Consider the following 15,632-nt stretch of genomic DNA (forward strand, 5'->3'; position numbering starts at 1 on the left):
CCTTCGGTGGCAGTTAACGAAGACAGGGCATCATATCTGTGGCCCAGAAACTTAAGTCCTCAGGGGAAACCTGGGAGTTGGGGATCCCTCCTGATTGTTCAGCACTGTCTCCACTGTACGACATGTGACATGAGGGTGTCTCCACCTTTCCTGTCCAATTTGATGGAGATACTATTTTCTTAGTTTCTCAGTAAGTTTTGGGATTTTTCTTCAAAGGAATTGATCTATATGTAGTTATTTATTTCATACATCTGTGAGAATATTAAAAGTACTAAATAGGTTGTAGTAATATCAAAATATTTTCATTGTATATTTTCTCTTTTCCTTAAAGTTTACTATATCATTATAAATAGCATAACTCATAAGTTTCTTTGGTAATATCTTCTGTTATTACATAGAAATATGCAGTATTCTAATAAGTCTGCTTAGTGGATAAAGGGATGATAGTGTTATCTATGAACCTATTCCAACAGTGGGCAGAATTTTTTTGTTGTTATTGTTAATGGTTTTGTTACCCATTATTTATATTCTTTTTAAATTGGAGAATATTAGCAATACAGAATAATGAGATTTATTTCAGTATATTGGTACATGCATATAACATATTTTGATTATTTTCATAAAGAAGAAGAGTGGCTCAAAAGGAAAGTAGTCTAATTACATGTCAAATAAGATGAATTCTAATCCTGGATGTGTGTCTGACCTTTATATTCTGTGGAAAGAGATTTTTTTTTTGTTATGAAGCAGTTTTTGAGGAAAAAATAAAACTTATGTGAAAATGTTTTGAAATGTATGGGACATTATACAACTACAAAAGTTTGTTTCTTGATAATTATTCAGTAGATAATTCTACATTATATAATTTTGTGCATTGAAATCTATAGCATTATCTTAGACTTTTATCAGAAGTATTCTGTGTTCCTCACTTTACCCTTATTTTGAGTATATAAACCATTGCATCACAACCATGGTTCATTTTGCTTTGGTAGCATCTTTAGGACTCCAGATAAAAGTTTAATACTTTTTATATTAATATATTAATAGTGCATTAGAAGCATTACTTTTATATATGGGCCATAAAAATTGCTAAAAATGATTGTATCCTATGATAGACTAGAGTTGTTTACTTTAAAGTGAATTTAAACTTTTAGAATATTTTGTATTTGTTACATTTATGTCATGATTATTTGGAATACATACTTATAGAAAGTCCCCAAATGTATGCTTTCATAACTAAAGACTTACAATAAAAGGAAGAAAGGATATATTTAAAAATTTACTTTATATACCATAAATTATTGTTTTGATCATAATTCTTAATATAGATTTGCTTAATGAACTTCTTTTCATAATCAGTTTTCACTACAATTTAATTTATTCTCTTGGTAGAAATCAGAGTTATAATCTTAGACCTAATTATAGTTTTTTTGTTTGGTTGTAGACTGATACCTTCTTTTTGGAAGCTGTGCACCTTGGAAATTTGTACAAAATTGTTATAGGACATGATGGCCTTGGCCCAGGTAAAGCTTTTCCATAGAATTAATAAGGGTCTAATTCTACTGTCAAGTCTAGAAAATAAAATGAAAAACTTGTGGGAAATGGATACTCAAGTATTGACTATCTGAAATAAAAATATTTTACCCAAATATTTTAAAAAATTTAACTAGATGAATTTTTCTTCATGACTGGCCAAGTGAGCAGTCTGGGATGGGTCTGGAATGCTAGAGAGTAATTTAGAAAAATGGGAAGAGTTTGTGGCAGGTATCAGCATTCTCACACACTAGTGGTGGAGGCAGCAATAATGTCTTCTAGAGGTGATACTCTTTGAAGGCTAGTGACTGTCTGATGGTGGTGTGCCACTGAGGCTGTCTTGGTAGCATGGTCTCAGCTAAATTTCCTGCTATTACTTTGTTGATGCTTCTTTCTGGGTTTCCTGTCCTTCCTACCTGTGAGTAACTCACGTCTTCCTGATCAGTCCATTGTCTGCCACTATATAAAACAGCCTTATGATAAATGGACTCCATTTCACAAAAGACAGAGTTCTAAAGGGCACATAGCAAAGAAGTATAAAAATCAAAAAGCATAAAATAAGATGAAAAAATTTCTTACTAAAAAGTGTCAAAGTGTACTTTTCATGTTGAGCACAAAATTGTACAATATGTAGTGAATATGTGTTTAAACACTAAGAGAATTTAGCAGCTTGACAAAGCTGGTTCAGAGGTGGTTGTAAGAAATTGAAAAATATACACATACAGTCAGTGAAAATGAAAAGAATGATGAATAAGATTGACAAAGTAAAACAATGAGTAACCATCTATAGACAGATATAGGACATGATGATATAAAATGTATCATCATTTAAGATATACCTTTGAGTCCATCTTCTCTCATGGACTAAATTCGTTTATATTTCTACTAGACACAATAATTTACATCTCATTTTTTCAGTGGATAGCTAATTTTGTAAAATCTGGGCTCAAATACGTAGTAAATAGTAAATCAAATACAACTCATAGTAAATATTAAAGTCAAATGCTAACTCGGGAGTCAGAGGATTCTGAGGCACTATTTTTAAATAGTGTCCTATAGTACAACATTGAAACTACATGTAGTCTTTTTTTTTTTTTTTGCTTTATTTCTGAGTTTTTGTTAATTTTACTAAACAAGACAAAAATTCTCAGCCTGAAAAATTCTGCATTTCCAACTACATGTTCTATGTAGAGATATATTTAAAATAAATGACTCAGTAATATTAACAGTCAAAGTTTAGTGATATATGAGGGATAGGTAGATAAAAAGACAAAAGGTTTTAGAGATGATCTTACAAGACAAAGTAAAATTCAAGGAAACAAGAGGTACAGGAGGGTAATTAATAGGTATGGGAAGGGTAATTTCCTTATGACAGCCCTTGTGATTCACAGAGAGATTGTAATAAGCAGTTATTCAAGACAGAACATTACAACCGAATAGATGAAGTAAAATCCTCTTAGGTAGTCAAAAAGAAATGCAGTGAAGATAGAATCTGATTCAATCATGTATCTCAGATGTTGGCAGATGACCCAGGGACATCACTTACTTCTGTGAAACATTTGTGCTGTGTAGACAGAGAGACACCTGCACTCTAAAGCTTCATGAGGCACTTTTATAACGCCCTGGGCCAAAATGAAAATCTTGATGTGTGATGCAGCCAAGGGGGCTCTTACCTAATTCAGAGCCATGGTGTTTGGACCTTTAGTCTGTACAACTGCAAGCTACATAGTTTTTCTTTTCTGAGTGGAGAGAGAGAGAGAGAGAGAGAGAGAGAGAGAGAAACTCAAGTAAATATCTAAAAAAGGGCCATGTTCTTGCATCACAATTTAATGATACCAAAATTTAATAAAAATGACACTAGTAAAAAAAAGTGCAGTCACTGAGGTAAGTTCAGTTCTCTCTATAATATTGGGTCAAAACAAAAATCAGAAAGTGTGGTGGAAATTCTGCATCCTTCTTTGACCTTTGGTGTTCAGCAGCCTGGAAACTCTGCATTCTGTCACCTTGGCTTGTTAGGGGTGAAGACTTCATTACATTTATGTGATCACTTAAATTACGGATGGTTGACTCAACTTGCAAACCCTTTCCCTGGAAGTTCAGAGGTAAACTTGGGGTTCTCTGGGAGTAGCCCCTATCCTAGAACCTCCTGCCACCAGTCATCTCATTAGCACACCAAAGACAGAACTTTGGGGATTCCAAGGATTTTAGGACTGTGTGTCAAGAATTAGGGAAGAAGACTGGAGTATAATTTCTTATAATGAATCACAGTACTATAAGTAACATTTAAAAAGCTAGAATAAATAAATGAACTAAACATTCAAAAGTATACCATATGTAAGAAACAAGGAAATACTGAGAAAATGTGTGAAAGAAAACAACAAAGATAAAAATAGAAATCAAAGATAAAAAATTGAAGAACAGAATTAATAAGGAAGTGTTCTTAGAGGGAACAAGTTTACCCATATTCAATTGGACATTGAAATGTCTAAAAAAAAAGAAAAAGAAAATAAATGACCAACATTTGACTGAAAAATTGAATATAACTACAAATATACAGGAGATAGAAGCTTTGAGACCACTATATTCAATTAAAAATGAATAAAAGAAATAAGAGAATTAGTGAAATGATTAGATGTAAATCACTATATAAAGACTACTATATATAACTAAAAATGAATAAGAGAAATAAGAAAATTAGTGAAGTGATTAGATGCAAATCACTCTGTAAAGACTACTTCACATATTAGCAGTATTCCATAGAAAATATAAGGTAAACATCTTTGAGTAGCTTTGTAGCAGAAGAGTTGACATTAACAGTAATAAATGTAGGCCCATTTGTATTATTATAATGGCCTTGTCTGAAAGCCATTTTAAAAAGTGCTAGAGGTTCTAGACGAGCAAGTTTGACTTACAGGCTTTAATGTTTTATTGGATTAAGTGGATCTGTTTGTTCTATAGTGATTTATTTAGCAGTGATCGCGGCTGGCTCTGTAGTTGCGCTTGCACTGGTGCTCCAGAGGCGTTGATGGTTGGGCAAGAGAGGTGCAGGTTCTGTGTTTGCACATACTCAGCCCCTAGCTGCTGATTTCTGTGATACGTGCAGTAAAAGGACTTCAGCATTTTGGTAAACAAAATTGTATCTAGATCTGCGCTCTTGACAAAAATAATTTCATGCAAGATCCTAGACTCTAATAAAAAGGGATTGCTGTACTTGTTTCTTTGTAGAAGGATGCTTGGTTGCATAAAAATCAGTTGGAACATCACAAGGGGACAAATATGAGAATTATAATGAGGTAGTGACATTAATGTAAAGTTATACATGATAGTTTTTATTGAGGAGAAAATAATCTGAAATGCAGAGCAATAAAACTCACCCTCAAAATGAGTCCTGAGATGGGTAATGGCCTTTCTTTTTCTATCTTTAAGTAAACTAGTCACAAAAGACCACATAGTATGTGATTCTATTTGTATGAAAGGTCTAGGAATGGAAAGTTCATTAAAGTCTGAAAGTATATTAGCGCTTCCTTATACCTGGGAGAGGGAAGTGGAGAGAGATATGAATAGGTGCAGAATTTCTTTTGGGGATGATGAAATGTGTGCTGAATTCGGGTATAGTGATAGCTGTACAACTTTATAAAGATTGTATAGACCATTAAATGTATTTAAAGAGGTAAACTTTATGGTCTGTAAATTATTTCTCAATAAAACTGTTCAAATGATTCTATCCATCTGGAAAAATCCAAAGGATATAATAGCCAATAATCTTTGAAAAGATTAACAGGGAAGATTCTCATGTTAAAATGCACTAAAGGTGACAACTTTTATATATAGTGTTCTGGTTTGTGTCTAGATATCCCCTTAAAGCCTCATGTGATCAAAGTTTTTTTCTGTAGAGGTGGCTGAATTAGAGTGTGTGATTGATTCATGGTGCAGTGCTGGGATTAAGGGCCATGCCTCTGAGGAAACAAGCTAAAAAGGGAGTCACGGTATTGTCAGGGGTGATTGAATCAGACTAGGAAGGGGAAGTTGCACAAGTACTCCACAGTGGAGGAAAGGAAGAATGTAGTGCAGTTCAGAATATCCCTTAGGGCACCTCTTAGTATTAGCATGCCCTGTTATTAAAGTCAGCGGCAAATTACAGCAGCCTAATCCAGGCAGAATGACAAATGGTCCAGAGCTTCAGGGATGAAGGTATGGGCTACTCCACCAGGGAAAGAACCAACACCTGAGTTGCTATCTGTAAACTGGTTTAAAACAATGGATCTAGTTGCCAAATTGATAAGGGGTGGATTATAATGATTGATTGACTGTGTCAATTTGAGAAGTTTAGAAGTTTAACTAAGTTGGCTCAGCAATTCTTAGTGGCTCATCTGCACCCTAGGGCATAGAGGACCCTTCCTAGGGAGGCTTGTTGCTTGGACATATAAAGGAGAAATGAGGAAGGGTGGACTTGCTTCTGTTCTTTGGAGAGCTCTAGTCTGTGCCTTCAGATTGGATGTCATCTCCTGGTTTCTAGTGCAGACTCTTCAGCTTCTGCCTGGGATCCTTCAGCCTTCTGGTGTGGACTCTTCAGCTTTCCATCTTAGATCTTCGGATTTCCATAGCAGACCCATCGGGCTCCTGATACAGACTTGCACAGGACACTGCTGTGAACTCCAGGCTTTGGGCTAAAACCTTCAGTCTCCAGTGTGTAGACACCCTCTGCACGCTTCCTCATCCAACTCTGTGGCTGATCATCATAAGCCAATCTTGTAATTTCTTATATATTAGTATATCTTGTGTTATATATGTTTCGCTAGGAAACACTGACTGATATAGAATTTGGTACCAGAGAAGTGGAGTCATTGCTGTGATCATACCAGACTGTGTGGTTAAGGAACCTTTGGGAATGGCTGTGGGAAGAGTTTGGAAAGGTTCAGAGAACCAGCTGAAAAAGTAGAGCTGGAATGGCTTAGGCAGTTTGGTAAGGGAGATTCTGGTCAAAGCTCAGAAGACCAGAAGGCTGTTAGAAATCCTGTAGGTAAAGACCAGGCTCCAGAGTTTTCTGCTGGGAAGAAGGACTGCATTGGCTGTTAGACTCCAGATGATGTGTGTTATGGCTTGGCAGAAAGTTTCTCTGCCTTTTGTTTGTGTACAGAAACTGCCTGAGTCTAAGATTAAGGGCAGCAGACTAATTAATCTTGCAGGAGAAATTTCAAGACAGTCCAATGTTGAGGCTGTGGTATGGCTGCTGTTGGGGCTTTTAGCCAGATATATGTTGAAATCAAGAGCAAAGAGGCCAGAACACTGATTTAGAATGTTTTGAGTTTGGCCAGAAAGGAAGCCCTAGAAAGCTGTGTAATGGGAACAGAGAATATCTTAATTTCTGAGAATGAACAGAACAGAAAAGGTGGCCTGAAGGCATCACAAGAAGCAGCAGGACTCCACCCATTGCAGCCTCAAAGTGGCAACAGTGAAGGACTTTGCTTTGAGAAGAAAGACTTTGCTTTGCCAGAGCATCATGTTCCAGAATGGTGATGGCCCCACCATGTTCCAGAATGGTGGCAGCCTAGTGAATTTGTTCCTTGGAATTAGACAGAGATCCAAGCCTGGCTACTGCTCCAGCTGGTAGCAGACCTTTGCATCATCCATATAGCACTGGTTTTATGTGCATGCAGAATGGAAGAGTTGTGGGGTCAGGAAGACTTCCATCCAGATTTGAGAAGGCTGAGAGGCCAGGCAGTGTGCCCCTGAGGGTAGTGTGTGAAGCCGTGAGTGTGAAGCCAGAGGTGCAGTGGAGACCCTAGAAGTTTGGAGAAGCCAAGAATGTGCATCTTCTGGGCAAAACTGCAAGGAGGGAGCAGAGTGGGCCCAAGAGAGAAGCCATGGGAGGTACAACCACTGGAAGTGTCATAGGGGCTGAGCCACTCAAGCCCTCTGGAATTCATATGTTGCTACAGATTGCCTCAGATCCTGCATATATAACTATAGGACTTAATGTTTGCCCTCTTGGATTTTGGACTTGCTTGGGTCTCATTCATTTGTATGCCCCTGTTTGTGACTTTTGGAATAGAAATGTCTATCTTGTGCCATTGAGTGATGGAAGTATTTACCTTTCTTTTCATTTGTACAGTGGCTCACAGCTAAGAGTTTTCCTTAGCTCATAAGTCCTTTCTCAGAGGAGACTTTGGTCTTAGACTTCTCAGCAGTGCTGAAATTGTTAGGACCTTGGCAACTCTTGGAGATGGACTAAATGCCATTTGCAAAAGGGATGTACATGAGTCTTTGGGGGGCCAGGGGCAGAATGTTATGGTTTGTGTCTAAATGGCTCCCCAAAGCATCATGCAGTCATAGGGATTTTTCTTCAAAGGTGGCTGAATTAGAGTGTGTGGTTGTGCAACACTGGGATTACGGGTGCTGGGATTAGGGTGGGTGATTGCTGGATCAGTGCACTGATTGGATTGGCACTGCCCGACTGAGTACAATATAAGGGACAGAAAGAGGCTTGTCTCTCTCTTTTGCTGTTAGTGCTTTTGCTGTTTTCTGCCACCATGAACTGTTGCCCTGCTGCCCTGTGCCACCCTATCTTGGAGCCAGCCAATTATGGACTAAAACCTCTACAAACTGTGAGCTAAATAATCCTTCCCTCCTTTAACTTGTGGGTGTTGGGTATTTTGTCTGAGCAATGACAGAAAAGTAGCTAAGACACACAATTTGGTGAAAATCATAGTGATAGGCAGACAGTTAAGTGAGTGATACAGAATAAGGCCTGAACCAGATTGTAAGTGGATTTAATGCAAGTATAAGCAGTGAATATTAAAAATCTATTCAAAATGAGAAAAAAATAGTTCCATAAAGTTTGAAGAAATACTTAAAATTTTATCAACTTGAAGCTACATTTTAATTAAACTTCTAATTTTGAAGTAATTATATATTCAGATAAAGTTGTATGAAACAATGCAGAGAGAGTCTCTTTTCATTTCCTCAGTGGTCACATCTTGCAGAGCTAGTATGACACTGATACAGTTAGGACACAAATGTATACCATCACTATTATGTTCCCTCCTGTTATACTTTTATAGCCACCTCCAAGCCCCTTCCCCTCTTGGTGCTCTAGTCCCTTGTGCTTAACTTCTGGCAACCACTAATCTACACTACATTTGTAAAATTTCTCACCTTAGAGTTATATCAGTGGAATTATACATTATGTAATCTGATGGGGTTGATCTTTTTCTCTGTATAATTTCCTAGAGATTTATTTACATTGTTTGTGTCAGTAGTTGATTCTTTTTTTTTTTTTTTGCTTTTTGTACTTTGTGGTGTGGATTTCCCTCAGTTTAATCATTTACCAATTGAAGGCTGCCTGGATTGCTGCCAATCTGAGCTGTGATGAATAAAGCAAATCAAGCAGCCAAGACCAAATTATGTGGAGTTGGGTGGGTTGGGAGAGAACTCTAACCCTGTAATGAAATATTCTGTCATTAATGTTATTTAGGGGAAGGGAAAGTAAAAAGGATTAAGATACAATATGTATATGTATCAGTTCCCCACAGTGAATGTATTATGTATTGTAAGCATTTACTAGTAAAAAATTGCAAAAACCTGTTACTTAGTGTTATTTTAAAATAACACATAATTTGACTCAATAACTCTACTTCCAGAAAGCTATCCCAAATAATTGAGAAATGTAAGTAAAGTGCATATTCAAAGTTGTGGCTGTATTATGTGTAATACAAAAAATCCCTAATTTGTAACAGGAAATATATTTTATGTAGAACATCAATCTAGATAGATATTATAAAACCTGAAAAGCTGGGGCTGGGAATTTAGCTCTGGAGCATAGCACCTACCTGGCAAGTGCAAAGTCATGAGTTTGATTCCCGGTACCGGAAAAAAACCAAAACCAAAACCAAAAAACCCCCAAAATCCATGTGAAGTATATTTAGGAAAAATGTGGAAGTACAGTACTCAAATATAAATGTGAGACAAACAGAGAAGATACATGTTTTGGGCAATTAATGCTGTAATAAATGACCCCAAAATCTGAGCGGCTCCACCCAGCTCGCGTTTACTTTGTTCTCACACAGCAGCCTCACACACGCTGGAAAGTGGCCCTGGCATTGTTCTTCACGCAGTTAATCGGGGACCAGGGCCTGGCTAGGGAGTGGCTGCTTCAGGGGCCCTGTGGCTTCCAAGGCCACCATAGCACAGAGGTTGACAGAGACTCTCGGTAGGAGGGGTTAAGACCTACAAGTGGCGGGTCATTTTTGTTTCCTTCCACTGTGAAGAAACGGGTCATAGGGGCTCTACCTGCCTTCAGGGGGACTGAGAAGTGTAGTTCTCTTTTATAACAAGAAGCAGTAGGCACACATGTTGTATCTGCCATGTAGGGTGCTGATTCTTTGCATGTTAGGATCCAGTTTGATTACATACAGACATATGTATCACGAAGAGTACAGTCATAGAACAAGGTTGAAAGTATGTAAACCAGAAGTAACCAGATTTTCTTCGTAGGCACTGAAATTTTACATTATTTCAGTGTCTTTTTTGTTCATCTTCTTAGGCCCAACCCAATACAATATAAATATTCCATTAAGTAACAAATTATGTTTTCAGTAATATAAAGCTGCTTATTCTACACATTATGTAAGAAAATAACACATTCAGAATTTAATGTTAACTCTTTGACTCTTATTCTTCCTGCCAAATTCCTACAGAGGTCGCTTGGCTTTCCTTAGGACCCCCTGCCTCCACTTCAGGGATTCTTTCCAGCTCTAATTCAGAAACTCTCCCGTAGGGGAAAAGCATGCTGAAAATGTAGACAATGTGTATTTATACAGATACTTTTATACTAACTTAGTAAGTAACAAAATTATTGTCTTTGAAAAATCAAATTCCTCATTACCTCCAAGAGTTTATGGGCTTTTCAAACCCATTTCAGAATTCTGGCAACATTTTATTTCCCTTAAAGAATACAAGTAATGTTTTTTGGTAGCACATAAAATGAAATTAAATAAAAACATTTTGAGAGATGACATTCTAGCAGAGGAATCAGCATGTTTAAGTGTATACTTTTGTGAGTGTCAATCATTTGTGGCAGTGGTTTTCAGAGTGTGGTTTCTAGAGCATCAGCATGGTCTGAGAACTTATTAAAAATTCAGTTCTTAGGACCCGTTGTAGGAAGGCTAACTACCCTGGTTTGCCTTTGTCTATTCTATTTTTAGCACTAAAAACCCACACACTGGAAAATTCCTCTTTTCTGTGCAAATTAGGGCAATCAATCATCCCAGCCTGCTTATCCCAGGCCTGCTGAATCAGAAACCCTTGCTGTGGGCCCAGCAGTCTGCATTTTTATAACCCCCTGGTGATTCAGTTGCAGGCTAAAGTTTGAGAACAGCTGATGCTGGGTGTCTTACTTATTGATAAGACATCCAGTTTTATCAATAAATGAGATAAAATTGTACTTTAACTAAACCCAGTTTGCACATTTATATAAAAATAAATATTTCAAAAGAAATCAATGCCTTCATGGTTACTATCCCTTACCTGTCTGTGGACTTTAACGAGACTTCTGAATAACTCATTTTTAGCCAGTGAATACGTACATATTTTGTGTATACAGTCATCACCCAAATATGAACTTGAATACTTTTCTGGAAATACAAAGTATTACCAACTCATCAGATATATATTCTTTGGAAGCTGCTAGGTCCAGGAGCATGAATACAGTTTATGAAATCAAGACCAACACTGCAGATTTATTCTGTTTTCGTTTGGAAAATGTATTGAAATCAAAATACAAAGTGTGAAGCTTTATGTTAATGCTGTGCTTTTGTTACATGCATAAGAAATGTTTAAATGTTTCTTACAGTTAATGTTATAATTTGCTTTCTTTGAAAACTGTACATATATTTGGAAGTAAGAACCTGCATCTCAAAACTGAAAATCCCCGGACCATGTATATTCATATCCCATTTTCCTTTCTGTAATTTTCTCTAGGAAATGGGTGGTTTCTTGGTGATGTTGTGGTCCGGGATCCCACCACGAGTGACGAGTACGCCTTCTTCTGTCACAGGTTGGTGGGTGTGTTTCTAGATTGAGCAAATTCATTGCACATTAGTTCCAAGCTCATGTGTTTTTGCATACTAGGTAGCTTATTCAGTTATTCCTGGTAATTGATGCTTTGTTATATAACTTTTATGACCCTGAATCTTAGGGGCTGCTTCTGCTATGCAGAAATCCACCATGCATATCATTATTCCTGATGACATAAATTTAATATTCATTGGTAAATTAAAGTTCCAAATTAGATTTAAAAATAATAAATGTGCATGACAATTGTTGTGTATGGCTTCTTAAGTAACCATGACATTGCTGACCCACTGTCAGTAGGCCTTAATTTTCAAGTTATTTTGCCAGTAATGGGAATAGATCTGCTCTCTCTCTCACTTTTTTGCATCTTTCCTTATGGAACCAATTCTAGCCATTTATGAAGTAATCAACTGGAGTTTGATCTAGTTAGTTGTCAAATAAGGGGATAAAATATTGATCCATCATTGGTAAGACCTATGACCTTTGCAGTTAGCAGGCTAACAGAGTGACTAACTCACACGTGAAGTAGAGAAACATTTGATCCTCAGCAAATACCAGCTTCTTCTTCCTCTTTCCCCCACCTGTGCCACTTACAGTCATTTTAGGATTTCATTTTCCATTCTGTACCAGTTTTTTTAATCAACTGGTATCTATTGTCTTTCCGATTTCTACTATTGATTATTTCTGCACGGATAGGTAATTGCTGAAAGTTTGGGTAAATATAAAGCCTGAAAAGAATTGAGACATTTTTCTTTCCACAGATGGCTTGATGAAGGGGAAGATGATGGCAAAATTGTGAGAGAACTGTATGCCAAGGGTAACAGTATCTTCTCTGCGAGTGAGTGTCATGTACACACATTGCTTGGACAGCTATGTTTAAGATGACTGAAGAAAGCATGGCACTCTTGAAAGTAACGGTCCGCTCTTTGCTTTATCTTCTCAGGGCAGAAGCTAGAACTTCAGAGAAAAGAAACAGTAAGATTTTTCTTTGGGCTTTAAATTATTTAATACAAACAATGTTCAAATAGCTATTTGATGTGTTAAAACAAAACAGTACATAATGTTTCATGAGGGATGTTTCTTAGTAATTTCTTCTCGATGTATTCTCATACAGCACTTTCCTGTTTCATTTTAGTGGGCTGCAGAGAGCTGGAAGTTTGTGAAAGGAAATACTGTCCAGTTCTACAGCAGGCTGACCAGGGGGTTTGTTCGTCTGCATCCCGATGGCACAGTTGATGCTAATGGAGAAAAGACAGATAAATATGGTAAAGTGAGGCAACAGAGTATGTGGAGCCACGCAGGTCTGGGGGCTACAGGAGGGTGGATTTCTAGGCACAGCCTAATTTGTAGTTTTTCTCCTTTTTCGTCTGGCTTGACAGTTGGATTAGGCCGTTCAAATAATCATCATCTTCCTTAATACTCAATAATCAGTAATCAATAAGCAACAGGTTTAAATGTGGATAGATGTTATTATGTAGAAGGGTGCCCCATGAAAAAATTTGGTTGGTATTATTTCAAGAATAAAACATAGGCAATTAAAATAATTCATGAAATGCAGCAGTGTGGCTCTTGAATAATGACTATTTAAGGATTTAAGTCAGTTCCTCCAAATATTGAGTGCCTGTTCTCTTCAAAATAGTTTGAAATCCACAGAAATAATGAAGATATTGCCTTGAATTTCAGAGATTCATAATTTAACAAAGAAGACAAACAATAAATGCAATAATTCTAATAATGGCTGTTTGTAGTTAATATCTCAATAAGGTACATAGGAAAAACCAAGCAAAGAAAAACTTGATGTTTAATATCAGCATATATAGAACCATAAGAATGGACAAAGAAGGAATAAACTGATTTTTAAAACTATAAACCCAGACTTCCAATTCTTTAAAATTTGGAACTTCACTGTTTTAAGTAAAAAATTCCTGCTCTATGTATGAATGCAACTTTGCTACTCTTTTTTAAGAAGCAGTGCTCTTCCTGTGCAGTGTTGGAGATGCTAATCTGTAGCACATCTGAAACTCTCCCTCCTCCGTCTCACATTCGAGATCCCAGGGAACAAAACAGTTTTCTGCCCTATGAAATAAGTAGTCTTCTACAAATACTTCTAAATAGCTCCTGCTTCCAAAATTAATTAGGTCTTAGATAGTTTCTTTAATTACTGGTTCCCACCTGGGATTACTTATCCACTTAGATCACTCAGAATACCCCTTCATGTCCTGTTCCTTGCTGCCAGTGTCTCTTTTCTTATGGGTACCGTAGATTGTATTTGCAACTACAGCACAAACATATCTCCCACTGTTGTCAGAAACTGAGCAGGATCTAAATTTTACCTGCCTTGTAGGAAACATGAGACCACTGGGTTAAGAGATCAAAACTGTTTATGTCTCACATTAAATGTGGCAACCAGGGCAACACACATCTGTGTCGGTTCCTGCAGTTCCCTGAATCTCAATCCACCGTGTCCTGCTACAGGGGTCTGCTACTGGCACGTGCACTGGTTTTGTTAAGGAGGAGAAATTCCCAGATTAGAAAGTCTGATCCTATCTAGGGTTGCCCATTCTTCCTTCCAGAGAATAAGACAAAGATACAGGCACGTGTGTGTGCACGTGCATGCAGACACACACACACACACACACACACACACGGAGTCGGGGGATGAATTAATTTTTATTCTAGAATATAAAGAAATCTCCAAGATGAATGAAAGGGCTTTACCTTACTCCCCTGGAACATACTGAGAGAACAGGCTGCCTTTAACACTGCAGTATCTCTTTAGAAAAATACTTTGTGTCCCTTCAGAGGTATTGGACCACGCACAAACACGAAGAATGATTTTCTTCTAGCACCCTGTCCACAGCCTAGTTTGTAAGGGACCTTGCCACTGCCACATCAAGGTTTGATTGATAGAATGCAGCTGAAACAACACTTTAATTTCCAAGATCTGCATTTTTCTGTCTTCCCTTCTTGGATTAATCCTGCTTGGAATCGGCCTTCCTACCCTGAGGAGACCCGAAGCCATCTGCCCCAGAGGAGCTCAGTCCCTGACAGCCCCAGCTGAGCCCTGGCCGCAGCCGGTCCCCGGGTTTCCGTGTCCAACCAGACTCACTGGTAGGCGATGAAAACAGCGATGCTCTTTGCCTTCACTGCTCCTGGCATCTTAATACACTCCTGCAGTACGTGAGGCGATGAATGGCACCCGGAAAGGCAGGGCCAAGAAAACAGGTGTATTTTTCCTCAGTGGGACTGAGAAAAAGTTTTTTGGTAACAGGAGGTCTTTTATCTGTGATAATTACTTATGGTATTATTTCCTGATGTGTGTGCTTAGTGTCCCATAAATTCACGCTAATAAATCAGCTTTCACATGCCTGGAAAATGTGAATACTGACCTATGGATATTTTTTCTTGGAAGTATTTTGAGAATATATCTCTGAGATATATGGGCTTACAAGTTTTACTTCACAAAGCAGTATTGTTTTTCTCACCATAAGCCAAACCTTCTATTTAGTTATTCAGCTTGTTGTGAATGTAGCTATTTTCATGTTTATAACGTTAGAATGCTCATTTCTCTGCATGCTTTTTCTTGGTGATTTGCCCCTGAGAGAGGAGTGTGTGAAGCTGTGGGAATGAAGGTGAAAATGCAGGGGAAACCCCAGGAAGCTGGAAATGCCAGTAGAAGAAAGCTGTAGGCTGAGAAGATCCAGCCTAAAAGAGAGGTGCAACTGACACGGATAAGATGGGTGGTCCAAGCCTTTTGAAATTCACATCACACAGGACACTGTGTGTCCTGGATGCCAGCCACGGAGCTTTACCACTTACTGTTTGTCCTGCTGGGCTTCGGTCTTGCGTTGCTCCTATCGTTTTCTATCCCTCTGACCCTCCCTTTTGGAAGGGGAGTGTTTACTCCATGCCAGTGTACCCTGGGTGCGTGTAACTTACTTGTGATTTTCACTGGTGTTCATAGCTAAGAGTTCCTTTTGTATCTCAAGGAGACTTTCACATGGTCTTTTGAAAGATGTTGGAATTATTTT

At 37.8% G+C, this 15,632-nt stretch overlaps 1 protein-coding gene across 1 annotated transcript in view; it reads left to right on the forward strand.

Moving 5' to 3' along the window:
- Positions 1–15,632, forward strand: part of Rp1 (retinitis pigmentosa 1 (autosomal dominant)) — a gene marked incomplete in the record, with an annotated part of 300,755 nt that overhangs the window by 79,746 nt on the left and 205,377 nt on the right. Inside the window, 5 exon segments of the mRNA XM_013520200.1 lie at positions 1,442–1,520; positions 11,509–11,584; positions 12,363–12,439; positions 12,545–12,576; positions 12,737–12,866. Coding sequence (XP_013375654.1) covers positions 1,442–1,520; positions 11,509–11,584; positions 12,363–12,439; positions 12,545–12,576; positions 12,737–12,866 — 394 coding nt within the window.

The sequence above is a fragment of the Chinchilla lanigera genome, unplaced genomic scaffold (assembly GCF_000276665.1).
Source record: "Chinchilla lanigera isolate Chin_1 unplaced genomic scaffold, ChiLan1.0 scaffold00053, whole genome shotgun sequence".
NCBI lineage: Eukaryota > Metazoa > Chordata > Mammalia > Rodentia > Chinchillidae > Chinchilla > Chinchilla lanigera.